We start from the raw sequence: 27,374 nt of genomic DNA, 5'->3' as shown, positions 1-27,374 counted from the left end.
ATGCGCACTGAGCCAAAGTGTTATGAAACAAAGTAGCGCAGCAGCGGCTCGAGGTGCAGACAGTCAGAGGGACCCAGCGCGCAAACACTTATACCCCGGCACAGCTCCCCGCTCTGCCCGAAGACATGCTCCCGTCCCTGGGCCTCACATAGATGTCACCTCCGGGGAGCCAGCACAAGGTGAGCGGGTGGGTGCGGGTTGGGGGGAGACGGAGGTCGGCGTATACAGCGCCACCGGTTACATAAGCTCCGCTCCGGTGACCCCGTTTCTGGGGCCGTATCGGGTGTGCCGTCCCGGGCAGGTGTGTGGGGGGTCTCCCCGGTGTGTGAGGGGCAGGTGGATGTGGTTTGGATTCGCACCGGTTTTATTCAGCCGGAGCTGCGCTGAGGCGGAGAGCCCATTCACAAAAAAACTCCGTGACCTAATTTCCATTTGGAGGGTCCGTGAACGCATCTCAGCCTGTTGGCGTGCCGAAAGCTTCAGCGTTTATGTTTTCATCTTCATCGCGTGGGCTGAGTGTGAGGATGAGAAGTTCAGGCTGGAGCCGCTGGACATCCTGAAGGTCAGAAACGTCTGAGATCCGCCGACTAATCACAAGAGCGGAGCTTTGACCGCAGTCGTCACAACCTGGATCCCAGGATTGATCCCACAGCTGATCTCTGAACCAGCAGCTTCCTGTGCTGGCTGATCGGGGGTCGGTGTGCTGATCGGGGGTCGGTGTGCTGATGGTTTGATTGAGTCGGGGGGAAAGTGGGTCAGTGGGAAGTTTGTGTTGTTGTTAGGAAGAAGTCGGAGCGGCGCTGCGGGTTGCACAGGAGGAGGTTCGCCCCAGAGATGATCCTTGAAGCCGCACATAGTGCAGACCCGCAGCACAGCTGGAAAGTTTACAGACCAGGCTCAGATTATAATCTAGTGTGTTTGGGACATCTGGAGGAACGTCTCCTCTGCTGCTGAGGAGGAGCAGCAGGAGCTCCGACCTGCAGCCCAGCGGCACTCCCTCACCCAGGTGCACCCTGGGAGTGTCGTCATCATTGTTAATATTCTTGATATTGAAAGTGTGATGATGCTGCTTAAAGCTGGGGGAGGGGACAGCTTGGCTTGTCATCTGACCTCAATAAGTTTTGTCTTTGTACGTTTATTTCAAATCAGCCTGCGTGGAAGCAGTCTGGACTCACTGAGCGATGATTGGCTGCTCTTGTTTTCTGGTGTTTGGTGTCGTCTGTATGTTTTTCATGCAGAACAGTAAAAAAAAAACAAAAAAACACTCAAAATATTTAAAAAACAAAGAAACGCATCTTTGTAAAACTGTGTCCTCAGTGAAAATGAGCCCACCACACTACGACTCAACCTCTGAAGCGAGCCTCCAGCTGGTGATTGGTTGAAATATCTCCTCCACGCTGATGACACTGTTTACATCACATTCTAAATAATGGCGTGTGTGTGATAAACAGGTGTGCAGTGTTAGGCGTGCAGCAAACGTCCAGGTGTGGAGACAAACACCACACGCTAACCGTGCGTCCATGTCTCACAGCTCTGTGTGCGCTCTGAGTCTGTCGTGAATCTTCGAGGCGCTGAGTTTTTGTTGAGCACGGCGAGTTCACCTTTGAAGACGAGCTCAGACGAAACAAAAGGCAGTAAAAGTTGTCCGCGCTGCAGGTAAAGCTCACCTGCTGCTTTGATGTTTCAGTGTCAGTAATCGGGTTAAGTTCTCAGCAGGTAAACACTCTGCTCACCGTTTCTCTCGCAGCTGACAGATCCTGCGAGCACCTGTGGGACAGGTGCGATGGAGGGGGTCGGTGCTGCCCGTCCTTCAGCTCTTTAGTCTGATTGGTTGTAGAACTCTGTGATGAGTGAGCTGCACTCACCGAGCTCAATATCAGATTATGAGGTACGACAGGAAGTGAGGAAACAGGAAAAGGTTTGAAGATTTTTTAACCTTGTGCTTTGAGCTTGTTGTGACTGTTTCTACCCACAGCAGAAAGTAAAAGCCTGCTTCTATTGTGGGCCCATCCCACGCCACTGCTCGCCGAGACGCGCCTCCCACCGCTCGGTTCAGTAGACTCACCGAAGCTTCTTCCTGTTTCCTCTTTCCTTTCAGAATAAAATGGCCCTAAATTCCATCCACTGGTTCCGGAAGGGCCTCCGTCTCCACGACAACCCAGCTCTGCGGGAGGCGGTCCAAGGGGCGTCCACGGTGCGGTGCGTTTACTTCCTGGACCCGTGGTTCGCGGGCTCGTCCAACGTCGGGGTCAACAGGTGGAGGTAAGAGGATTTAAGTTACAATCAGATTATCAGTTATTAATCTGTTATTGAGTCCTATCAGGATGCGATTTTAACCATTAAAGTTAACTGGACTTCAAATGATCTGATGCTGAAACTGAGTTTAAAATGGATGTTTTTAAATAGTTTCTGTTTTTCCATCATTCATGTCTTTACTGAGAAACACGCGGCGAGAGAGCGGCGTGTTGTTTAGGAGCACTTCATGCTTCTCTGCGGAGCATCATCTCGCTGTTTCTTCAGTAAGGACAGAAATCACCTCTTTATCCTTCCTGATAACAGCAGAGGTGTTGGAATCATGCTGCTCGTTGTTCCGCGTGCGTTTGACAAACTTGACATGTTTCCATGACGATCTGGTGGTCCTGTCGTTATGAGTCCAGCAGGAGGAAATGAGCAGACCGGTGCTGGGCGAAGCTGCAGTTCCTTAAGGCGCAGCATGATGTCAGCGTTTCTCTGATGTCAGTCACATGAGTTTTATTTAACGGCAGACGTTTTTTTTCCATGGGTCGGTGGTCTCTCTGCGCCGGGTTTCACCCGGAGACGCCCGCTCAGCTGCTTTCACAGTCGCTCACTTCTGCATAATCCCAGGAAAGGAGGTCAGCCGGCGCGATGAGCAGGTTACAGCAGAAGTAGGTTAGAGGATCGCTGTCCAGGCTGCGTGTGGTCAGACCAAGCTGCTCGCCGCTTGGCTTCACGTGCAGACCGGCGGGGTTGAACTGCTATTCATGGTCGCCGCGCAGCACGATCCACCCTGAAGGCAGTGACCCGCTCGTATCCAGCTGACTGCAATGCTAAAAGTGTAAACTGGTCAGCAGTTTCGGCATCGAGACAGGAAGTGCACATGGGTGACGCTCTGTGACTGTTTCTCATGGATTTCCAGAAACTTTCCAGAAATTCCCAGACGGACATTTTTCATTCAAACTAATGAAAATGAATAAATATTAATAAAAGATGGAGTTTAGAGTCCACGCAGAAACTGCTAATACAGGGAGTGCAGAATTATTAGGCAAGTTGTATTTCTGAGGAATAATGTTATTATTGAATAACAACCATGTTCTCAATGAACCCAAAAAACTCATTAATATCAAAGCTGAATGTTTTTGGAAGTAGTTTTTAGTTTGTTTGTAGTTTTAGCTATTTTAGGGGGATATCTGTGTGTGCAGGTGACTATTACTGTGCATAATTATTAGGCAACTTAACAAAAAACAAATATATACCCATTTCAATCATTTATTTTTACCAGTGAAACCAATATAACATCTCCACATTCACGAATATACATTTCTGACATTCAAAAACAAAACAAAAACAAATCAGCGACCAATATAGCCACCTTTCTTTGCAAGGACACTCAAAAGCCTGCCATCCATGGATTCTGTCAGTGTTTTGATCTGTTCACCATCAACATTGCGTGCAGCAGCAACCACAGCCTCCCAGACACTGTTCAGAGAGGTGTACTGTTTTCCCTCCTTGTAAATCTCACATTTGATGATGGACCACAGGTTCTCAATGGGGTTCAGATCAGGTGAACAAGGAGGCCATGTCATTAGTTTTTCTTCTTTTATACCCTTTCTTGCCAGCCACGCTGTGGAGTACTTGGACGCGTGTGATGGAGCATTGTCCTGCATGAAAATCATGTTTTTCTTGAAGGATGCAGACTTCTTCCTGTACCACTGCTTGAAGAAGGTGTCTTCCAGAAACTGGCAGTAGGACTGGGAGTTGAGCTTGACTCCATCCTCAACCCGAAAAGGCCCCACAAGCTCATCTTTGATGATACCAGCCCAAACCAGTACTCCACCTCCACCTTGCTGGCGTCGGACTGGAGCTCTCTGCCCTTTACCAATCCAGCCACGGGCCCATCCATCTGGCCCATCAAGACTCACTCTCATTTCATCAGTCCATAAAACCTTAGAAAAACCAGTCTTGAGATATTTCTTGGCCCAGTCTTGACGTTTCAGCTTGTGTGTCTTGTTCAGTGGTGGTCGTCTTTCAGCCTTTCTTACCTTGGCCATGTCTCTGAGTATTGCACACCTTGTGCTTTTGGGCACTCCAGTGATGTTGCAGCTCTGAAATATGGCCAAACTGGTGGCAAGTGGCATCTTGGCAGCTGCACGCTTGACTTTTCTCAGTTCATGGGCAGTTATTTTGCGCCTTGGTTTTTCCACACGCTTCTTGTGACCCTGTTGACTATTTTGAATGAAACGCTTGATTGTTCGATGATCACGCTTCAGAAGCTTTGCAATTTTGAGACTGCTGCATCCCTCTGCAAGATATCTCACTATTTTTGACTTTTCTGAGCCTGTCAAGTCCTTCTTTTGACCCATTTTGCCAAAGGAAAGGACGTTGCCTAATAATTATGCACACCTGATATAGGGTGTTGATGTCATTAGACCACACCCCTTCTCATTACAGAGATGCACATCACCTAATATGCTTAATTGGTAGTAGGCTTTCGAGCCTATACAGCTTGGAGTAAGACGACATGCATGAAGAGGATGATGTGGACAAAATACTCATTTGCCTAATAGTTCTGCACTCCCTGTAGTAATAGATTGCAATTATATAGCACTTTTCAAGGCACCCAAAGCGCTTTACAATTCCACTGTTCATTCACTCTCACATTCACACACTGATGGAGGCAGCTACAGTTGTAGCCACAGCTGCCCTGGGGCAGACTGACAGAAGCGAGGCTGCCATATCGCGCCATCGGCCCCTCTGGCCAACACCAGTAGGTGAAGTGTGTTGCAGGGGGATCGAACCGGCAACCTTCCGGTTACAGCTGAGCTTCCCAACGCCCTGAGCCACGGTTGCCCTGATAGTGTGTTTGATGCCAGTGAGACAGGTTTTATTCTTATTTTCAGACACCAGTTCTTAAAGCTGTCGTACTTTCCTGTGTTGAATATTCACTTTATGATCGCGTGGCATCAAAGTCTGCCTTGAATCTGAGACATGATGCAGGGACCTGGGATGAAAACCTGGAGAATTTCCAAAGGATTCCCGGTGGGGCAGCAGAGGGAATAGCAGTGAGTTTGTGTTGTTACAGCTAAAATCTGCGTTTTCCTGCCATTTCTGTTCATGTGACCAACAAACACATTTAAGGTTTTTCTGAGTCAGTCGTAAGGGGAGGAGAAGCAGAAGGACTCGCAGGGTTGTGCTGCAGCTGAGGGGATGTGGACTCTGAAGGGAGAAGCTTATTTTGTTGAGGTTTTGTTTTCGCGTCTTAAACTAAATCTGCAGACCGTGGCTTAGAAGTGCGCCGTCGCTGAAGCCTTCTATTATGAGCTGCTCTGAGCTTTAATGTCCTGCTTTGGGAGAAGATGAATGAGAGCCAGCAGATGTCTGTTCAGCTGCTGTGACACCTGCAGCTCTGTGATGGCAGCCCATCATCCCATTAGCTTCGTTATCTTTACCTGAAACCTCGAGTCACACCGGGATTAAATGGCTCCGTCTCCTGAATGAGCATGTTTGAAAGTAAACTTGATGGAACAGAACCCTCTGAAGCTTTCTGTGTTCCCGACCCACATCCTCTGTGTGCTGCAGGACTTCGTATAGAGGTCAGAGACGATCACGTTGGATAACATACGCTGAAACCAGAGAGCTGCCTGAGATGTAGGTTACTGTTAACCCAGATCTAATCTGTGCTGCAAGCTTCACTTAAACAAACCAGACTAAGCTGAAACGTCCTAAGATTTGACAGAATAAACACTTAAATCAGTTTTACAAACGACTTCTTTACAGATCATAAAGGTTTTTATATTTTCCACCAATAAACACAGATTATAACAAACATGTGTCAATCACATATTTAAGAGAAGAAGGATCCTGTGCTCATAATTATACATAGATTAGTGTGTAATTATTCTCCCAACAAACTCATTCATTCAACGTATATTTAATATAGGCAAAATACTTGGCAGTGTGTGGAAGCCGCCATGTTCCCCCACCATATTTGAAGGACATCTCCCTTCTCACTAATAACGTTGACCATCCAGCAGAGGTGATGGAGAAGAGGTTGTAGGCTTTGTGTGCCATCTTCAGACTAAAGGATCATATATTTTATTGTTGGATTAAACGTCTTCAAGAAACTTGAAGTCCAGTCACTTTCTCTTGCAGCTCCTTAGACCCCCATGACCTGGATGACGAGCCTGCACAGACATCTGGATAAAACGTCTCCAGAGAGCCAGCTGAACAACCACTGCTGGTTACGATTTAACATTATAACAGCTAATATTCGGCTGTAGTATCGTAGAAGTCACTCTTTCCCCCAATAAACAGTTTGATTATATTCTCAAATCCTATGAAAGTTTATTCAGTAAGAGTCCGAGTCCAACAGTTTCACTAAAGCCAGCTAACAGAGGCTAATGCTGGCGAACAGAGGCTAGCGCGGGCGAACAGAGGCTAGCGCTGGTTAACAGAGACAAGCGCGGGCGGGCGAACAGAGGCTAATGCTGGCGAACAGAGGCAAGCGCGGGCGAACAGAGGCTAGCGCGGGCGAACAGAGGCTAGCGCGGGCGAACAGAGGCTAGCGCGGGCGAACAGAGGCTAGCGCGGGCGAACAGAGGCTAGCGCGGGCGAACAGAGGCTAACGCTGGTTAACAGAGACAAGCGCGGGCAAACAGAGGCTAATGCTGGTTAACAGAGGCTAGCGCGGGCGGGCGAACAGAGGCTAGCGCGGGCGAACAGAGGCTAATGCTGGTTAACAGAGGCTAGCGCGGGCGAACAGAGGCTAGCGCGGGCTAACAATCCGGTTGTTCAGTGATGACGCGACGAATCCTACTTCCGGGTCTAAAGTAGTCTGCGTTTAATATGGCTTTTGTGTTGTTAACATGTTTAATGTTATGTATTTTCTTCTATTTGATCTCAAAAAGCTCCTAAAACAGTCAGTGATCCCTGTTGACCTCCCTCGGCTTTTATTACCGCTAATCATTTATTTAAGCTCAGTCTTTAAAACCTTAGGATGTAACTACAGCCCAGCCTATGCAGCAGTATATGAATGACTAACCTCGTATTGTGGATGGATTATCTCAGTTGTTCTCCTGGCTGAAGTTTGGTCCTTTTACAGCATCCTGCCATGCGATTACATTTGTTCCTGACCACCGAGAACACTCACGGTAACTTTTATCGAGTGGAAAAAAAGTTAGCTTGTTTATATTATGCTAACATAGCTGTGTCGCTAGCGGTCACCTAGCACATCGTTATATACCAGCTAGCCCAACTTAAGTAACCCTACAAACGTCACTGCTGTTTAGTTTTCCGTCTTCATTTATGCTGGAAGTGATAACAGAGCTGTACGTTTTAATTTGTTTCCAAAACCCCGCAGTCAGGACATGCTATATTGTATTTAGATAGAAGCTAGCGAGCTAACTCCCTGCTAACTTCTAACTCCGTTAAATGTCATAAATTCCGTTTTCATGGATGCCTGGATGTTAAACTCAATTCTTACACCTGGTAGAGCAGAACGCTGATCATTTTATTAAAGATGAAAGACTTTAGACAGTTTTTCAACTCTCAGTAATGCCATAGTGATCGTTTGATATATGGACCTGCAGCGGAGTTTAGACCCAGACACGGCTAGCGACGTCAGACTGAACAACCGGATAGTGCTTACTGATTCAGCGAGTCCTCAAAAGCACACCTCAGTATCGCTGTCATTGGTCAGAAGTGAGCTTCTGACTGTGTAAAGAAAGATGGACGCTGCTCACGTGCATTGACAGCTGAGGTAAACAGCAGACTGCCAGCCCACACAGCTGGGAAAAACACTTGGGGGTGGATCCAGATTCAGAAGCACGCCGGTGGTCATTAAAGGGCCAAGTTTAACGTGTCAGACTAAAACATGTTTGTCCTGTAGCAGCCACCATAGCTTGAATTATGCACTTGAGCTGCTGAGAGATTTCACACTCACCAGCCTGCAGCGTCTCATTCACACTGCTCCTCCGTGGCTCCTCTCCTCCTCTTCAGCTCACTTCTGCTCTGCTGCTGCTCTGCTCCACATTTCACTCTTTATTTGTTGGCATTGGTTCTCTGGACTGTGTTCAGCTTTGCCTCCCCTGCTGTGCTCAGCCAGAAACCCACTGGCACATCCACGACCCGTTCTGCAGCTTTCATTTAACTACAGTCCTCTTTGTATTTATTAATCAGTCACAACTGGCTCATGTTAAAGCTCCCTTTATATCTCAATGTGTGTAAAAAGTCACGCCATCCCTAAAAGTCCAGGATGTAAGTGGACGTTTTGGGGGGGGGCGGTCTTCCTAAGATTAAATCTATAGACAGTAAAGAAAGTGTCACATTTTGTATATGGACTCATTTTTACCGATACGCTTCTGTTACAGGCTTTTATTTTTCTGATGATCATGGAGATTTTTCTGACATTACCATCATCCTCACAGTAAGAGGCTCAGACACTTGTTTTCAAAGTCCTCGAACGTGCTCAAGTTTCCCGCTCGGTTCTGGTTCTGCTTGGTTGGCGAAGGACCGAAGAGGCGGAGCAGTCAGCGTGCACCAGCGCCGTGTGAGTGCAGAGGCTGAGCAGTGGCCTGTTAATGTGGGACCAGATATTTTGCCATTTTCAGGGAAATGTGAGAGTCTGTGCAGACATGTAGGTTAGTGTGCCAGTGCGGTAAACTTATGAGCGGTTATGTGATGGTGACCTACATGAGGGGAGGCTTTCCCACGTGGCTCTTATTCAATCGTACACACAGCTGATCGATGCTGGAGGAGCAGGAAAAGATAAAGGAGCATCAAACTAAATAACAGTCTGTTAAACTACGTAAGCGTCGGGCATGCCGAGCATTCCCTCTGAGCGAGGCTGGCGGCTACTCCATCAGGCCTGAGTCTCCCTCTCCCTGATGAAGAGCCAGCGAGCTCTACTCGTCAAACACAGCTGCCATACTGTCAAACTGGACTTGCTGCTTATGGGCTGCGAAGCTTTCCAGAATGAGTCCTGATCTGTTTCAGGTCTGTGATGGTGCTCGTAGAGCTGGGCGATATGGCCTAAAATCCATATCATATCTTCTGTAGAACGTACTTTACACACTATAAGGCGCACTTAAAATCCTTTAATTTTCTCACAAATCAACAGTGAGCCTTATGTGTGAATTCTGGTTGTGCTTACTGACCACGAACCGATTTTGTAGCACACGACACGCAGAGCTGTCAAAAATGTTTTAGTATGACGTTGCTAAGCTACGAAGCTGCACCGCTTGATTGCTTGTCCGAGCATTACAGCTGCCGTAGTCTGGAGCCTCGCGGAGTAATCTGGGTCCTAAACTCTGTCTGTTTCAGGTCCCAAAGTCAAACCAACACTGCGGCGTCACAAACTGTATGGCAGCCTCGCTTCTGTCAGTCTGCCCCAGGGCAGCTGTGGCTACAACCGTAGCTGCCTCCACCAGTGTGTGAATGTGAGAGTGAATGTGAGGGTGACTGGGTGTGTAAAGCGCTTTGGGGTCCCTAGGGGGGACTAGTAAAAGCGCTATACAAATACAGGCCATTTACCAGGTGTAACAATTAAGTTTAACATCCATGAAAACAGAATTTATTACTTTTAACAGAGTTAGAAGTTAGCAGGAAGTTAGCTCGCTAGCTTCCACCTAAACATGATATAGCATGTTCTGACTGAGAGATTTCTGAAACAATTCATCCTTACTGAACCAAGCCTGGGAACTCCAACCAGAGCTGGAGAGATACAGCCAACGCACTACAGCACATGAGCCCACCCAAACACAGTGGGAGGGTCTTTGTGCTCTTAAACGTGTTTGTGGCGTTGAGCGGACTATGGAGGATGAGAGTGATCAGGTCAGAGTTCACTCTGTCACCTGACTTCCTGTAGTGTCTGTGTTCCTGTTACTGCTGACAGAGAAACAAATGCTCTAAAACTCACACCTCCTGGACAACAATGATGTTACGCACAAAGCTCCAACACCTGATGAGGTTTCTACAGTTTGTGAGCCGTTCAGGCCTCCAGCTGATCAGATCTTCTGAAGTGTTAAAGTGTGAGCCTGCAGAGTGACTCGTGCTGAAGGAATCGGGGAAAACACAACGTCTGGATTTATTTCATGATAATTATCCTGAAGGTTTTGCGTGAAAGTGTCAAAGCACCAAATTCATCCAGTCAGGACAGTGTTTCTATTTGCTCTCGATTCAGCCTGTGACTCATTACAGGTGTGTGTGTCTCTGTGTGCACGCGTGTGTGTGTGTGTGTGTGTGTGTGTGTGCGACAGGAATGAGGTTACTGGGCTAAGGGATTGTGTTGTGGAGCGGTCGAAGCTGAGTGTGTCTGCTCTGACAGATGTAGGCCAGAACAGTTATATAAGGATGGCTGTACACACACACACACACATACATACAGTGACACACACACAGCGCCTCCCTGTGTTTTCACCAGCATGTACGTGAGCAGCAGTGCGAGCTTCCCCATCAAAGATACCAGCCTGCTTGAGTGCACGTGGTCATACAGGTTCACTCTCTGCACGTGTACGCTCATGAGGGTGCTCACGTGTGCACACATAACAGCTGATGGCACGAAGGAGCCGAGCGTCTGGCTGGTTTTCATCCAGTCAGATGGAAATGAGGATTTCCTCAGAACAGTCTTTTACTGTCAGTGTTCCTCCTCCAGGGGGCGCCGTTCTGCCATTTGTCTTTGTGACTGCAGACGCGTGGCTCAGGGTCAGGACTCGGGCTCGTAGCCTCTTCACTGTTTTGGTCATTGTCCTCTTTATTCTCACCATCTGAAAACGCAGAAACCTCAGTGATCAGAACGTGTTTCACTTCCATGGATTCAGGCACAGAATAACGGAGGCCACACTGAGGGCTGCACTGAGCCTCTGAGTCCCTGCACACATGAGCGCCGACTGCAGAGAAACCACAGCGCTGTGCTGTGTGAGCACCGTCGTCTTTAGCTCGCTCACAGTCGTTCTTGGACATCAGGTCCGGGGGACTTTTGCGTTTGACTGACTGAATCTGATGACTGCGCTGGTTTTGCGGCCTTGGTCGAGCCGTTTCTGCGCTCGTTGTAAAGTCAACGTCGGGCCGGTTTATTCTCCTGAAATCAGGCATCATGTTGCTCGGAGGCCCGAGTGGCTGCAGACTGAACCGAGCTATAAAAAGAGCAGACGGTGATTATAAAACCTCCTGGCTGAGTGTGTGCAGGCGCTCACGTGCCGCCGCACACAGATTGGGAGCAGGCAGAGCTTTGGCGGTTTAACGATGGGGTCAGACGGGGGGACGGAGCTGTAACGATCAGACTCTGTCTGGTCTGTTGGACCTGCAGTCACACCTGATCAGAACCCCAGCACGCCCTCAGAGCTCATCAGCTTCAAACACTACACACATGAATGCACGCTTTCTTTTCCAAAAACCAAGAAACTTCTCAGGGTTTCGCTGTGGCGCCCCCTAGAGGGGGCAGCTGAGAGGATTTGTGGATCATAGCCTGTCTCATTACAGCGAAATGATTTTTATCTGGGTCGGGTTTTAAAAGCGCGAGTTTCACCTGTAGGATCCAGCATCTTCCTGTGAGCTGTAATTATTACTAAAGTGTTTTTGTAGTGGATAACTCTGAGAGGGCATTTCCAGCTTCGCGGCCCAGCGGGGCAGGGGCGCAGGTGTTGGGAATCCCTGGGTTCCCGTCCTAGATGAGGGTCAATGATTTTCGCTTTGTCATGCATCTCGTTTCTGTCCTCCTGTCTCTCCTCAGGTTTCTTCTCCAGTGTTTGGAGGATCTGGACGCCAGCCTTCGCAAGCTCAACTCTCGCCTTTTCGTCATCAGGGGCCAACCAGCCAACGTGTTCCCGCGGCTCTTTAAGGTGAGATGCAGGAAATCCTACTCCGGGGTTAGGGCAGACATGTGACCAGGGCGCTCTGCTCTGCTGCTCCTGCAGCCTGTTGGGAATCCTCTCTCTCTGTTTCTCAGGAGTGGAAGATCTCCCGGCTGACCTTTGAATACGACTCAGAGCCTTTTGGGAAGGAGAGAGACGCCGCCATCAAGAAGCTGGCCATGGAGGCGGGCGTGGAGGTCATCGTCAAAATATCGCACACCCTGTATGACCTTGACAAGTGAGTGAGCTTTATTTAACGACAGCGCGGACCCTTGAGAACACAGCGACGCTGTAAGGACATTCAGGGAGGGTTGTTTCAAACCGTCATGGAGCCTGAGGTCACATGATCACGGTCATGTGTCATGAGATTCCTCTTTGCTTCTCCGCAGGATCATCGAGCTGAACGGCGGGCAGCCTCCGCTCACTTACAAGCGTTTCCAGACTCTGATCAGCCGGCTGGATCCTCCGGAGATGCCTGTGGAGATGCTGACGGACACACTGATGGGGCACTGCGTCACGCCCGTCCTTGAGGACCACGGGGACAAGTACGGCGTCCCCTCGCTGGAGGAGCTTGGTGAGAAATCAAACACACTCACGAGAAAACAACCACATAGATGGCCGACAGCGTTTCTCGTAGTTGAAGCACCAATCAGAATCTCCGTGTACTTATTCATCCACGCCCTAAAACCAAAATCCAACAACAAACAGGCGAAGATCTATGGGCTCAAATTGTGGTCATAAATATTTTGTACTTGTAAATCAGGATTTATATGTGTAAAAAGAATTTGTGTGTGCGTAAAAAAGATCTGTGTGTGGCCAAAAAATACGTGTGAAATTCTGCACTGAAGTTTCAGGTTACAAGTATGAATTTTGACCCTACTTTTCTTCCTTTCATCCGGTTGGTCAATGTCATGTCAATCACAAATTTAACAATCCAATCAGAGAACAGATGGGTTTGGCTATTGGAGGGGTGCTTTATGGAGCTTCAGGTCCTTGAAGGGAGTAAATGCCCTTTTACATGCCAGCCCAGCTTTTTCTGTCTGTGGCGGTCCGAGTTTGGTGATTTTTGTGTCACAGGTTTACGTGCTTAATAAAAGGACCTCCAGAGCCTTTTCAACAGTGCTGCAGACCTCAGGGGGGCAGGCAGTGCTGTGGAAATGACAGTCTTCACTAGTGGGGATAGTTACAAAGCTTTCTTTGTTTTGAATTAGCATACATGTTTTTATTGAACATTTGAAGATAAAAAAACTGAAACACTTGTAGAGGACGTAAAGTCAGAGATAGAAACGACACGGAGCAGGTGCATCTAGTACAGGTAAAACCCCACAGAGCTCAGCAGCCAGCGCAACAAATTCTGGATCCTTTGCTTTTAGTTAGCAGTTAGCATTAGCAGCACATGTTACGTCCGATGTGAAAGGACCTTCATGCTGCGCATTGTGACTCACAGCCATGGTCCCGGGTCAGCCCTGACTTTGTGTTAAACTAATCCTAAAGTAATGATGGTGTTTCTAACCACTGATATAGCACAACTTTATCCTTTCAACAGCTGCGGAAAGTTAGGGGACCTGACTGCTATCGGATATTTATACAGAGATCCTCCAGCTTCAAACTGTATCACCCTTCAAGGACCTGCAGTTCAAAAAAAGAACCCCTCCAACAGCCAAACCCATCTGTTCTCTGATTGGACTGTTAAATTTGTGATTGACATGACATTGACCAATCAGATGAAAGGAAGAAAAATAGAGTTTCACGCGTATTGCTTACACACACACAAATTCTTTTTACGCATACAAACCTGATTTACAAGTACAAAATATTTATGACTACAATTTGAGCCCATAAAAATCGACCAATGATCAAATCACACACACACACACAGACACACACACTCTCACAGACACACACAGAAACACTCTCACAGACACACGCACACTCTCTCACACTGAGTGTAGCTGAGCAGGCCTGCAGCGCCCCCTGTGGCAGCTGTGTGCATCACAGCTTCGGTGCAGTTTGATGGCGTTCCTGCACAGCGTCCGTCAGTCAGCTGCTGCTTTCACACCTGCAGGTTTTGTCCCAGAGAGTTTTAAAATCAAAGTAAGGGCCAGGAGACCTTAAACGTGGCTCCTGAGTGAAGCTGTGACGCTTGAAGCTCTTGAGTGTTGCACGTTCATCCAAAGCTGATGACACACATCAGCTTTGGATGAGTGTCTGGAGTGAAATAATATAAAAGATATTTGGCTGAAACTTTTTTCACTTTGAAACACTGATTTGTTTCTCAGACGACAGGGACCAGCCCACCCCAAACAGGGCTTTGGCTTAGTTGTCCTCTCTGCTGAGTCCCTCGACTTCATTGTCATATTTTATTTGTTCCTGTGTGTGACCCGGGCACCGAGCCTGAGCGAAGGCCTCTGCAGCTCCACAAACAGACATGAAACACTTGTTGCAGCGCCCTCTGCTGGAGCTGTTTTAAACGCAGGAAAAGAGCTTCCAGCCTGGTGGATCTGATTCTGGACTCATTCAGCTTTAAGGAGAAACTGCAGTCAGCTGATTGATGCCGAAAGAAGAACTCCTCCCATAATTAAACCCCAAACCTGTCACCTGCTCTCTAATTTAAAGCTCTGAGTCGGGTGAAGCCATCTGTCTCTGTCCATTCATGCAAGCACCTGCTGTGGAGCACCTGCTGTGGAGCACCTGACCCTGAGACATTTAAGGAGCTCTGTGCTCCTGAATGAACGTGCTGATCCTCAGTCTGCTCCCCATTCAAAGAAACCTGCTGCTCCACAAAGCTCCGCCTCCATCTGCCACTCACAGCTGCCGCTCAGGTCACTTGTAGAGTGATGCACACCTGCCCAATATAACTCTAATCTGATCCCAATTAAGTAACTTCTGGTGCTCGTTGATGACTTCTCCTCACTCAGAGTTGAATCTGTCACGAGTCGTAGCGTCAGGCCCACGCCGCTCTCTCAGTCCGAGTCGTCCTCGGGTTTGGCAGGTGGGGACATGGTGGGTTCGGTTTCTGCTTCATCCTACAGCAGGTTCACTGACGGGCCGCATCTGAGCAGATCTGATCAATAACGTCAATAAAGTCCAGAAATGAAATATTGAACTTTTTATTCTGGTGATAAAACATGAAAATAAATCATCTTCAGTCTTTATTTTCAAACCAATCAGACGTTTACTCTGAGCTCGTTCTCAAGAGGTTACAGAAGTGAAATGACGGGGTCGTTTACCCATGGGGTCGTGACGGGTTAGTTTAATCACGGGGTCGTTTAACCACGGTGTCGTTTACCCACAGGGTCGTTTAACCACGGGGTCATGGCGAGGTCATTTACCCACAGGGTTGTGACGGGTCGTTTACCCACGCGGTCGTGGAATGACGGAGCATCGCTCTTTTGTTCCTGAACTAGTCAGTTCAGTTCAGTTCATTTTTATTTCAAGCATTTCAAACATGTGGCTTCACAATCATTACAAAATATCATTCCATTATTTGTTTGAAAAGGAGTAGGCTGAAGTATTCACTTATTTGTCCCTACCCCCTCAAGTTTTACCTCTCATTCATTTATTTTTTTTGTCTTAAATTAAACAAACAACATATGAAACATATGAAGTAAAGCAAAACAAAACAAAACATACATAAAACATACATACTGTAACTTCGGTCGTTGCTGTGCTTTTTGGAAGTCGAATTTCCCAGAGGAACCCACCCAAGGGATTAATAAAGTTCTATCTTATCTTATCTTATCTTATCTTATAAATCAAAAACAAGAAATTAGCAAGCCCCACCACAGTATAGTTTCTTTCATATGAAAAATACAGAATGTGTATATTTGCAGATACACAAGTTATGGAAAAACAAACAAACCAAAACAAAAGAAACAAAAAAGAACCACAACACCATTACCAACAACCAGTCGAAGCTTATTTCTTTGTGTCTCTGAGTACCTTGGGTTTAAATTTCACCTGTGCAGGTGTGACTTAAAGGCACAGCGAGCAGGTTCAGGTAATCCAGCAGGTCTGGGATGGGAGACAGGTGGGTGGGGTGCCGAGTTCTGATTGGCTGTGTGTGTTTATGGAAGGTTGACCTGCTAAGGACAATGATGAAGGTGAACCGTCTCTTTCAGGCTTTGACACGGAGGGGCTGCCGTCAGCCGTGTGGCCAGGAGGAGAGACCGAGGCTCTTACCAGGATAGAGCGCCACCTGGAGAGAAAGGTGGGTACTGCAGCTGATGGTGGGCTGTGGTCATAGAAAGCTCTGAGGGGATGACGTTCAGCAGAAGCGCTGAGGACTTCTCAGTGACGCAGCTCCTATTTTCATTGGCTGTTATCTTTGATGGGGAAGATTAAAGATCTTCAGCATCACAACAGAAGAAACGCGCACTCATCTGTTTCAGTAAACACATTAGTAGGGCTGGGCCATATTATACCGTTCACGGTAATACCGGTACAATGTTAGGCAACGATAAGAAAATGAAATATGGCGATAGAATGTGGGTAAAATGCACATGCGCAGGGCCTTTGTTTTCATATGCACATGGCCGAAAAAGCATGGCGGCGACAGAGAATGAGAAGGGAGAAAGGAACATGCAAGCGGCCGTCGTTATTGCCGTATTTGTCGGACTAAGGTGCTCGTAAATCTGGGAGTAATCTGGGTCCTAAACTCTGTCTCTTCAGGTCCTAAAGTCAAATGAACACTGCGGCATCAGAGTTAAAAAACTGTCTAAATTCTTTCATCTTTAATAAAATGATCAGCGTTGCTGCTTTACCAGGTGTAACAGTTAAGTTTAACATCCAGGCATCCATGAAAACAGGATTTATTACACTTAACGGAGTTAGAAGCTAGCAGGAAGTTAGCGGAAGTTAGCTCGCTAGTTTTGCTAGTTACCTAAACATGATATAGCATGTTCTGACTGAGAGATTTCTGAACAAATTCAAACGTACAGCTCTGCTGTCACTTCCAACATATAATAAGACAGGAAACTAAACAGCAGTGACGCTTGTAGGGTTACTGAAGTTGGACTAGCTGGTATATAATGATGTGCTACGTGATCGCTAACGACACAGCTATGTTAGCACAACAAACACAGTGAAGCTGGAGGATGAACGCTAACACTTTTCCACTCGATAAAAGTTAACTTCAGGGTTCATCATGGTTAGAGACAAATGCAATCCTATGGCAGGATGCTGTAAACAGACCAAACTTCAGTCAGGAGAACAACTGAGATAATCCATCCACAATACGAGGTTAGTCATTAATATACTGCAACAACATGGGAATAGAGCAGCTGCCAGAGAATTCAACATTAATGAATCAATGGTACAGAAGTGGAGGAAGCAAGAAGAATGAGTTTAATAAAGTTTGATTTATCTGACTGCTTTGTTTCGCTTAATGTGCCTTATAATCCCGTGCAGTTTATGGTCCAAAAAAATACGTATTTGACGTTTTTATTTGGCACACTGCAGTTTAATATTGCAAAGCACCTCTTTTTAACTTTGGTGGATATTATACATGGTTATGCTCAGGATATGTCAGCCCATTTCTACTGGAAATGGCTTTTGGTTAAACCTTCAGCAAGGAATTTGCATTTGCACTGTTCAATTTTTATATAGCTTTAATGCACATAAAAAACAGCTGCTTGTTTAAGTGAAAATAAATGGATGGGTTTTTGCGCTAGTAAAGTTGTGGAGTTGTATTTTGTCTCTTGCGTGTTATCGCAAATTTTCAAATATATATCGTGATAAATATTTTTGGCCATATCGCCCTGCTCTAACAAACACTGTTCGCTTTCTTTTCTTGTCATGTTCTTGTCTGTCCGAAAACGTCTTTTGTTCAGGTTCACAGACATGTGAAACACTCCCTGCTTCTTTCCAAACCAGCCGCCTGTGATTTGGTGAATACTTTAACGTGGCCGTCTTACTTCCCCTCCTTTCTCTCTCCCTCTCTCTCTCTCCAGGCGTGGGTGGCGAATTTCGAGCGTCCGAGGATGAACGCCAACTCACTGCTGGCCAGCCCAACAGGCCTCAGCCCATACCTGCGCTTCGGCTGCCTCTCCTGCCGCCTCTTCTACTTCAAGCTCACCGACCTGTACCGCAAGGTCTGCGTCAGACCCACACGTTGCTGTTGCATATTTGTGCTGCCCCGAAGCATCGGTGCGACTGCACCGCAGCGATGATCTCATTTATGGACGTGTATGAAGCAGAGCCCATCTGCTACTCTGTTTCTGTACGAATGAACTCCATAGACGAGACAATGCTGTGCAAAAGTCTTGAGCCACCCCTCATTTCTTCACAAACGTTCCTGTAATCTTTGAAGTGCTCTTGAGCAACAGTTGTCCAGAGGTCTTTGTAATGTTAAACTCTGACCTCTGAATCATTCTGAACCAGTGTTGTAGTGTTAGGTTGTGCCTGTTGTGTGCAGACACAACCTAACACTACAAACACATTTGAATCAGAAGCTAAAACTAAAGAAGGCAGGCTGTCACACAAACACGTTATCTGTGAATCTATGAGACACGCCAAATATAACGCAGTTTGACATGAAATGGGATTTTTGGCCCAACAAGGCGATTCCCAAAGAGGAATAATATCATTTTATTATTTCCAGATCATTGCATATCAGTGCAGGTGTGAGCTATGAGTGCACTTGCCAGATGCAGTGATCTGATTGGTCAGATCTGAACCATCAGAGATGAAATATTGGCATGAAGGCCCCACCGAAAGGGCGGTGACATCACCGCTGGGCTCAGGTCGGTGCTGCTGAACCCACTGAGACGGTCGAACGGTGACTGACTGCTGTGATCAACAGAACGTCGTTGAAGTGAAACACTTTTATAAAACCGATGGCCGAGGTTGAAAGAGTTAACCCCCCCGAACGCTTTTAACCCGATGCTTTTGTGATGTTTCTACTGATGCAGGTGAAGAAGAACAGCTCTCCTCCACTCTCGCTCTACGGACAGCTACTGTGGCGCGAGTTCTTCTACACCGCCGCCACCAACAACCCACGCTTCGACAAGATGGAGGGAAACCCCATCTGCGTCCGCATTCCCTGGGACAAAAATCCTGAGGCGCTCGCCAAGTGGGCTGAGGCGAAGACGGGCTTTCCCTGGATCGATGCCATCATGACTCAGCTGAGGCAGGAGGGGTGGATTCATCACTTGGCCCGGCATGCCGTGGCCTGCTTCCTCACCAGAGGAGACCTGTGGATAAGCTGGGAGGAAGGAATGAAGGTGAGCACATGGGAAGCGGTCATGGTGCGGTGACGTGCCGATACTGAAACATGCCGATGAATCAGACGGGAACAGCTGACCGCATTACTGCCTTTATTTTTGTGCGTCAGGGTTTAATGTCGTAGGTGTTTTTCCTTCTTCGTGTCGGCCTTATTATTTTGGCACGTTTGCCAGTAACTTCCGTTCATGCTTAAGGAATAAAAACAACCGAGTTAAAACAAAGTGATGTTACTCACTCAGGTGTCGGCTTATTTTTGCACTTCCTGTTTTAATGGGCTGTGGTTACCTGCTGCAGGTGTTTGAGGAGCTGCTGCTGGATGCAGACTGGAGCGTGAATGCGGGCAGCTGGATGTGGCTGTCCTGCAGTTCATTCTTCCAGCAGTTCTTCCACTGCTACTGCCCCGTGGGCTTCGGCCGGCGCACCGACCCCAACGGGGACTTCATCAGGTGGGTACCTTTCCTTCTATCGCCCCTTGGTGCCAACAGCTGAGCCCGCACCTGGTTGGCGCCCTTCCTCCCTCTGTCTCTCAGGACTGCACAGATATTAGAGCGTTGAGGGTCATCAGAGGAGAGCAGTGAGTCACAGGGGAAGCACAGACAGATTTACCTGTTTTAAAAGTAACACCTGTTACACCTGATGGAACCTGCCAGTTACTGATGACGTCAGTGTCTCACACACAGTCAGCTCAGGGACAGGTCAGCTGAAGACAGCAGAGGGGGAGAGAGAGATGGGGGGATAAAGGGGACGTCCAGATCTTAGGGTAAGTCAACAAACCAGCGTCCTTCCCTCCTCGTCTTTGTCTGTGTGTCATCAGCTGTTTGTAGCTGTCTGTTCACACCTCAGCACTTAGTCTGGGATCCAGGATGCTAACGACCTCACAGTGTGTGTGTGTGTGTGACTCTGAACATGTATGCATCAGTAGACGTGTACCTGCAGCAGCGTGTTCATTACTGCTGCTCTCTCCCCCCTCCTTCCACTCTGTTTGTGATTTTTGGGGGTTGGGGGGAAAGTTCAGCGGTCCCTCTCCCCTTCGTAGATTGTAGCTGATTGCTTTTAAGGTGATTGGCCGGTCTCTCGCCCCTCCACCCAGGTGCAGCCTGCGCTTCCAGCCGGGGCTGCCGTGGATGGACGTTGTTGATGGCGGTTTGTTTCATGTACCTGTGCAGCCCTGAGGCACTCGCGCCCCAGCGGCACCCTCTGAGCAGGTTTATGACTCGGTGGCGTCTCATTTCGTCAAAAGGGATTCTGACCGCTTGGTAGGGAAATGCAAACGCCTCGCCTGCATTCGTTAGGTAGAGCGTTATGAAGCATTCCACGGAGGGTAGTGAGGAGAGGCGTTGGACCAGCTGTAGCTCTGCCATCGCAGTGAAGCACGATTGGCGCCGGTACTCGTTACCTGCGCTGTGCCACGCGAGCCGGTCCACTGTCCAGGCGCTGGGCAAAGCCCCTCATCAGGCCCTTTGTGAAATGTTCAGTGGCGCTCTGCTTTTGTGAATGCAGCCCTGCGGCTCAGGCGGAGCTGGAGCGGCGGCTGGCTCACTCAGACACATGGCGTGGATCACTAGTGCACATGTGCATCACGTAGGGTAAAAAACAGGCCGAGATCAGAGATACAGATCTGACTGCAGAGGATAAGCAGCCCTCGCATGGCTAGGCTTAGGCTTTTCCCCGACCATCATCCACCCAGTCACATCCATCCAACATCCAACCACATGCAGCAGGGAGAGTCAGCCCCACCCTTTATGTTTAAAGATGTCTGCATATCTGCCAGTGTAGGCGTGAGGTGAAAATCCAAAGCCGTGACACTAAATGTGGACAGCAGATTGAAGATTACATCATCAAAGATTACATGACAGGAAGAGGAAGCCCTTATTGCCCACGCCACCCGCCGCCCTCCATCGGCTCGCGTGCTGCCGGCAGGTCGCGGATCTTCCTGGCAAAAGGGTTGTGGTCCCTTTTGGTGAAATGAGGGGGCTCCCTAGTGTGCCGGCCCAGAGTATGGCGCTGTGGCGATGGGAGAGGACAGTCAGCAGAGGCTTTGGGCCCACTGACCACTTAAAAGACAACCACCACAGTCAGAGGGGCAGGGGGGGCAGATTTGAGCTCTTTTCTCAGTCCACTGCTGTTTGAAGGGGATGGAGGTGGGGTAAGGTTGGGGGAGGGTGGGGCCAGAGCTGGGAGGTACGGTGGAGGACTTCTGTCATCAACGGCGAGCTCACAGGAGAACTTCAGCTTCCTCTTCTGTTCAGCTGTGAGGAATGAAACCGAAGAAGAGCTTTGAGCGATGGACGGACAGGAAGCTCGATGGCAGATCTTTTCCACCGTACGCCAGCTCTGGTCCAGGTGGGGTGGGAGGGGTTGGGCGGGTGGGCTCAAAACTTTGTGCTTTCTAATGGCGTGTTGCAGTAGACGTCTTCCTAGCGGCACCAATCAGCAGTGATGTCTCTAACGACACGGCGCTCTCCGTCCGTCGAGCACGCGTGCGTCCACACGGCCGCACCGCTGCCTGCCCCCACTGTGCCGCTTCCCACAGTTCCACTCGCCCCTCTCCTCCGCCCCGCCTGTGTCCCCTCCTCGGACTCGGTAAGGTCGGACCAAGCGCAGTAGGTAGGTGGCTCTCTTTCCACGACAGTCCAAGGAATCTTCTGCACGTTGTGAGATGTTGACCTCTTGCTGCAGTCTGATTGGCTCTCGCAGCGTCGCTCTGCGTGTGCGTGGCGTGGCTGCCGTCACACCAGCTCACAGTAAATGTTGTTGGGACCACAGCCCCTGGTTTTCCACCACGTTTGGCAGCATTAACGTCTCTCTGAGCGCCCTGTGACGGTTACTGCCCGCAGTGCTTCTGACTCATGTCCTGTAGCCTTACTGTGCAGTGTTGTGCTTGTTTGTAGCTTCGTTCTGCAGCAGCTGACTTCCTTAAAACTTGTAAGCACGAAGGGCTGCAGACCAGCGTGCTCCGGCTGCAGGCCTAAACCTCAGCCAGCTCTTCACACAGCAGCAGCTAAAGTTTGGAAACACACATTTCAGCTCATATCTGAGACGGTAGCTCCGAAACATTCAGACATGACATTTTTTCCTCTTAACCCTTTACCTCCCTGCATCACCACCACCCCAATGCACTTTGTACCCCTCCTCGTGCTGACAGAAGCCAGCATGTCTAATGTCTCCATCTGCTTCCAGACGATACTTACCTGTCCTCCGAGGTTTTCCTGCTAAGTTCATCTACGACCCGTGGAACGCTCCAGAGTCTGTGCAGGCGGCGGCCAAGTGCATCATTGGAGTCCATTACCCGAAGCCCATGGTGCACCACGCAGAGGCGAGCCGGCTCAACATCGAGAGGATGAAGCAGATCTACCAGCAGCTGAGCCGATACAGAGGACTGGGTACGAGATCAGAGAACATGAAACGTTAGCCTTAAACCACAGCACAGCACGCCCCGGTCGCTCCAGGAACTAAAGCTATCAGTAACTTTAGAATATTTAATGAGGCCAAGTTCTGTCTTCGTGCTGCGCAAACTTTCAGTTCACACACTCATGTGATTCTTTCCAGAGGTTTGAGTCGTCGTAGCTTCAGGAGTTTAAGAGAGATGCACATGAAAAAAACGAATTCAAAGCTGAACCTAGTTTTTATTCTGCAGGAGTGTTTTTCTCCTCCAAACAGGTTTTATGTGATGGAATAACCTGCAGTAGTTTGATGTCTGTGACGTGTAGCAGCAGTGTTCAGATTTATTACAGTTTCAAATTGTCAAAGTTACGAGTAATAAGTGTGTGTGTGTCTTTCAGGTCTGCTGGCATCAGTGCCGTCCACCCACGGGAACGGGAATGGAGGAATGATGGCCTTTTCCCCTGGAGAGCAGCACCCAGGGACCAACAGTTCACACAGTAAGGCCTCTGGACACAGTCCGAGCTTCCAGCTGCTCTGGCAGCTCTGTTGTTGAGTCACGTCTTCTTCTGTGGTCTTCAGCGCCCGGAGTGTCGGGGAGCCCCGTTCCAACAGGAAATGGCAGCGGAAGCATCCTTCTCAACTTTGACAGCGAAGAACAGACCGGCCCCAGCGGCGTTGGACAGCAGCATCAGCGCCTGCAGCAGCATGGTACATGACGCCGCAGCTTCCTGTGTGGACTGAGGTCAGATTCACAGTTTAGTGGCACGATGTCGTATTTATAGTGTGTTTGTGTGTGTGTGCGATGCAGGATACCACTCAGTGCCAGACACCAGCCAGAACACCAGCAGCCGACTCTACCACGAGTTTGCTGTGCCTCAGCACCCAGGTACGCCGCGGGCAGGAAGCATTTGAAGTGTTTCACGTCAGCTTCGGCTCAGACCTTTCTCCTCCTTTTCCTTCAGGACTCCTCCTGCACCCCCGGGGCGGCATCACAGGGAAACGGGAGCGCGAGTCGGAGCGTGAGGGGTCGGGGGAAGAAGAGCCGGCGTCCTGCTCCGTGCACAAGATGCAGCGACAGAGCGCAGAGGTCAGCCCACCACTCGGCAGAGCTTCTGTCCAAATGCTGCCAAAACAGTCCTGACACGTAAAGCCAGGCATCCCGTATTTCAGGACTTATTCCTTGTTGAGGGAAATTTAGGCCGTGTGTGAAACAGGAAGAGAGAGCGGCATTCCACCCCGCAGATATGAAGAACTCCTGTGGCGTGCTCGGTTGCCTGCCAATAATCCAGGTGTGTCTCGTCTCATTGCAGGCAACCTAGAGCAGATGGAGAAGAGACCGTGCGGAGTCCATGGAGCCGGCAGAGAGAGGAACGCCCGACATCACCGCCTGTCCTCCAATCACAGCAGCTCCAGACAGGCGCCTCCTCCTCTTCCTACTTTTCCTCACACACAGAAAATCCCAGGGAGCACACACAGAGGTGAAAATGTGTCAGTTGGCTCGAATCGGTTGACCTCTGACCTCAGAGGAATGTGCAAAGAAACAAATGACCTCAAACTTTATTTCTAATAAAATAAATAAACCAATAAAAACTTTATTGTCTTAAACGGCAGCCACCGCCACGCAGCTGCCAGGCTACGACGCGGAGCCTTCGTCACAGGCTTCGGAGAGTCTTCTTCTACTCAAACAGGCTTAAACAGGGAAACGCAGCTAAAGCTCCGCCCACGAGCCACGCCTCGAACAAAGAGGTCATCCAGAGGAGCGCAGCTGTAACACGAGTGACCCGAAGCACCAAACGCAGCCTGCCAACTTCACTTCCTGTCTGTGTAAATAGAGCCTTTTTTTAATACTGGAGGTGCAGCGGGTTAATAAACACGAAACCTCCTACTTAACGGCACTGGTTGTGATTCCCCCTTTCACCACCTGGGGCAGCATTTCACCAGCACGTGTCTTCACGCTGTAAATGAGCGCGGCTCACCGCTCCATACATGCGCACGCACGCTACGCTGGGGCTTTGGATGTGGAGTTTCTTCACATCCTGGTGATGCTCCAGTTAACTTTGAGCATTTTTAAAGCAGTTTAGAAAAACAGGATGTTACACGTACTACCTTTATTTCCGACGCTGGCTTCGTGGGAACGTCTTCGACTGCCTGGTTTGTGCTCACTCGTATCGGCAGCTAACATCGAATGCAAGTGAAATTTGGATGCATTAAAGTCACAAGTGTCAGAGGTCTCTATATATTTATAGCCGAGCCCGTTCCTGGTCTTTGAGTCGTGTTTACAGTGACGTTCTTAGATTAGAGCCTTCGTGCCGTGGCGTCGTTTAGCCCTCTGTGTGACGCCGTCATGCACGAGGAGGCGAAGCATGGCTGAACACTCAGGTCCTGATCTGAGACTTGTTCTGTTTCTGTTGTTGGACCATCGTCCTCGCAGCTTTTCCCACATTTTTACTGAGGTCGCTGCGCTTTAGCACTTGTGTTTGGTCCGACCTGGCCAGTCACATTTTCACCTCTCTGTTCCCCTCACACACACCTCCTTCTGCAGATGTGGTGGTTGAGCTAATGGCTGCGTTCAGACTCCTCTCCAAGGCATCACATTTTTCTAAGATTTCTTATAAAAACCAAAAACCTGCTAAACAAAAATGAAGGAAAAAAGACTAAAAACCAAGTTGAGTCAACGCGCTGAGACGGGCGACCCAAACGAGCCTCATTCTGTCACAGACAACATTCCTCACACGGTTTCCTGCGGCGCTGCACGGAGGGACACGTGAAGCATGCACGGCTGTTCGGGATCATTAAAACTGTAAATCTGCCCAACATCTGCTTCATGGCCGACAAACAAACGGTCGCTGGCGTCCAGGGGGGTGGGGATCCTCCACCCTCCACCAGCACCGCCACTCCCACTCAGAGAATGTATGATAAAATCCACACAACAGCATCGGTGGCTGATGTTAGCACCACCAGCTACACACACACAAACAAAGATCTGCACATACACAAAGATACGCACACCTGTTATTACTGCGCAGTTTCATTACAGTTACCCTGTTTTCTTTTGAGTTTACAGTGTGATTACCCGAGTATTTCTCATGTCATTACAGAGTAAATATATACAGTAAATATGCTTTTTTCCCACAGGAAACGTAGTAAAGTACAGAGTAAATACTTGTAAACATCTGGTAATTTCACTGTATTTGCGTACAGTTACATGAGTAAGGACCAGGCTTCATGTGAGTTTGAATCCGGGCTAATTTATCTGTATTTAAACTGTAATCACACCCACAACTGTAAACTCAGATAACTCACTTCCTGTTGTTTCACAATAAAAGTCTTCTTCTACTGAACAGTCAGAGGCCTTTATTGTGAAAAGTGTTCATTAAAAAAACAATAGTCCATATCTCTCTCTCTCTCTCTCTCTCTCTCACACACACACACACACACACACACACAGCCTTCTTGATGATTAGCCAGGAGAGAACATCCCAGCCTGCCCTCTGATATCAGCGCCCCCTTTTGTTTAAGCAGTGTAACTGCGATCGCTGACGAGCAAGTTGGCTGTTTGGAACTTTGTCGCATTTATGTGTGCGTTGTTGGCCAATAATGCTAACAATAATAATAATGATAATAAAATATATGTTTGACCTAAATGCCCAAACCGACCTTGGTATTGATGATATCTGACGTGTTAATAAAACAAGTGTGGGAAATGAGGCAGCATTGCCCCGCCCTCACAGAGCCCAGGTGTTTGAGGTGTTTTACAGGATAAATTAAAGTTCTTTTCTGGCTAGTACAGGAATATAAAGCATGTGAGGCTGAAATCAGAATGTGGACTCGAGTCGGTTAAATGTCCAGCGCACAGGTGAAGAACTGAAGACGCGGCGGGGCTTCACACAGCACCGTTACCGGACCCAGGGGAGGGGCGGGTGTACAGTAGTCGGCATTAGTGCGTCGTGGTCGTGCGCCCTCGGCTTCAGCAGTCACGTGGGGGGCTGATATCGGGGAGGGAGGGGGGGCCTTTAGTATTGTAGTGTTTCTGTATTATAGCTCTGTCTGAACATTGTTAGGTTTGATCGCTTTTATCACTGTGGGGGAAAAGTTGATCCAAGTTTTTATTCTCGCTCTTTGTTATGTTTGGTTTCCCTTCGCGAAGGCGAAGACGGACGCCATCCTTCGTCTCTGTAACCTTCTGCTCTTTCTGTCTCCTCGTGATGTGAAAGGCTTTTTGTGATCAAGTTCATGGCAGGAAATTAAAGTTATTACAACCTGAAAACGTCTTGTCATTCTCCACACTGATCCCAAACACCAGACGCACTCGTGGCCATCCAGTGTCATTCTAGGACGGTGAACATGGCTCATGTCTTTCCTGGTAAATCACCATGGTAACTGATGCTAAAGACCTACCCTGTGAAGAAGGGGTAAATCTGTTATTTTCTCTGCCCTGTTGGCCCTGACGTTAGATCTGCACTCGCACTCATCCTCATTTCAAACACCTGAAGCACCTTCAGGCTGATGATCTGAAGAAACCTGCAACCAGGAGCTCTTTGATGTGGACACACCTGTCTGTGATAAACATGTGACCCAGAGTTTACCTTTATTCAATTCAGTTTTATTTATATAGCACAAAATCACAGCAACAGTCGCCTCAAGGTGCTTTATATTGTCAGCAGGACCTACAATAATACA

At 48.5% G+C, this 27,374-nt stretch overlaps 1 protein-coding gene across 1 annotated transcript; it reads left to right on the top strand.

Annotated features, from left to right (window-relative positions):
• LOC146645954 (cryptochrome-1-like) lies at positions 1–26,961 on the top strand. The gene is made up of 15 exons (XM_085394973.1): positions 1–179; positions 2,099–2,262; positions 11,966–12,074; positions 12,182–12,324; positions 12,476–12,660; positions 16,208–16,296; positions 18,038–18,178; positions 18,998–19,309; positions 19,605–19,756; positions 22,491–22,693; positions 23,093–23,191; positions 23,274–23,402; positions 23,503–23,580; positions 23,657–23,781; positions 24,005–26,961. The coding sequence occupies exons 1-15, from the start codon at positions 153–155 to the stop codon at positions 24,011–24,013; spliced, it is 1,965 nt and encodes a 654-aa protein (XP_085251099.1). The 5' UTR covers positions 1–152; the 3' UTR covers positions 24,014–26,961.
• Positions 26,962–27,374: the final 413 nt, after the last annotated feature.

Source organism: Rhamphochromis longiceps, linkage group LG20 (genome assembly GCF_057381845.1).
Source record: "Rhamphochromis longiceps isolate RC_006_pf linkage group LG20, R_longiceps_female_GT1.1, whole genome shotgun sequence".
NCBI classification, from domain to species: domain Eukaryota; kingdom Metazoa; phylum Chordata; class Actinopteri; order Cichliformes; family Cichlidae; genus Rhamphochromis; species Rhamphochromis longiceps.
The sequence above is the reverse complement of the archived record's forward strand: the minus strand, read 5'-3'. Positions and strand labels throughout refer to the sequence as shown.

Bases quoted from the DNA above. Each gene is read 5' to 3' on its own strand.
- LOC146645954 (XM_085394973.1), top strand. From the start codon at position 153: ATGTCACCTCCGGGGAGCCAGCACAAG. The intron at 12,325-12,475 runs GTGAGTGAGCTT...GCTTCTCCGCAG, and splicing joins ACCCTGTATGACCTTGACAA to GATCATCGAGCTGAACGGCG. The intron at 23,581-23,656 runs GTACGCCGCGGG...CTTTTCCTTCAG, and splicing joins TGCTGTGCCTCAGCACCCAG to GACTCCTCCTGCACCCCCGG.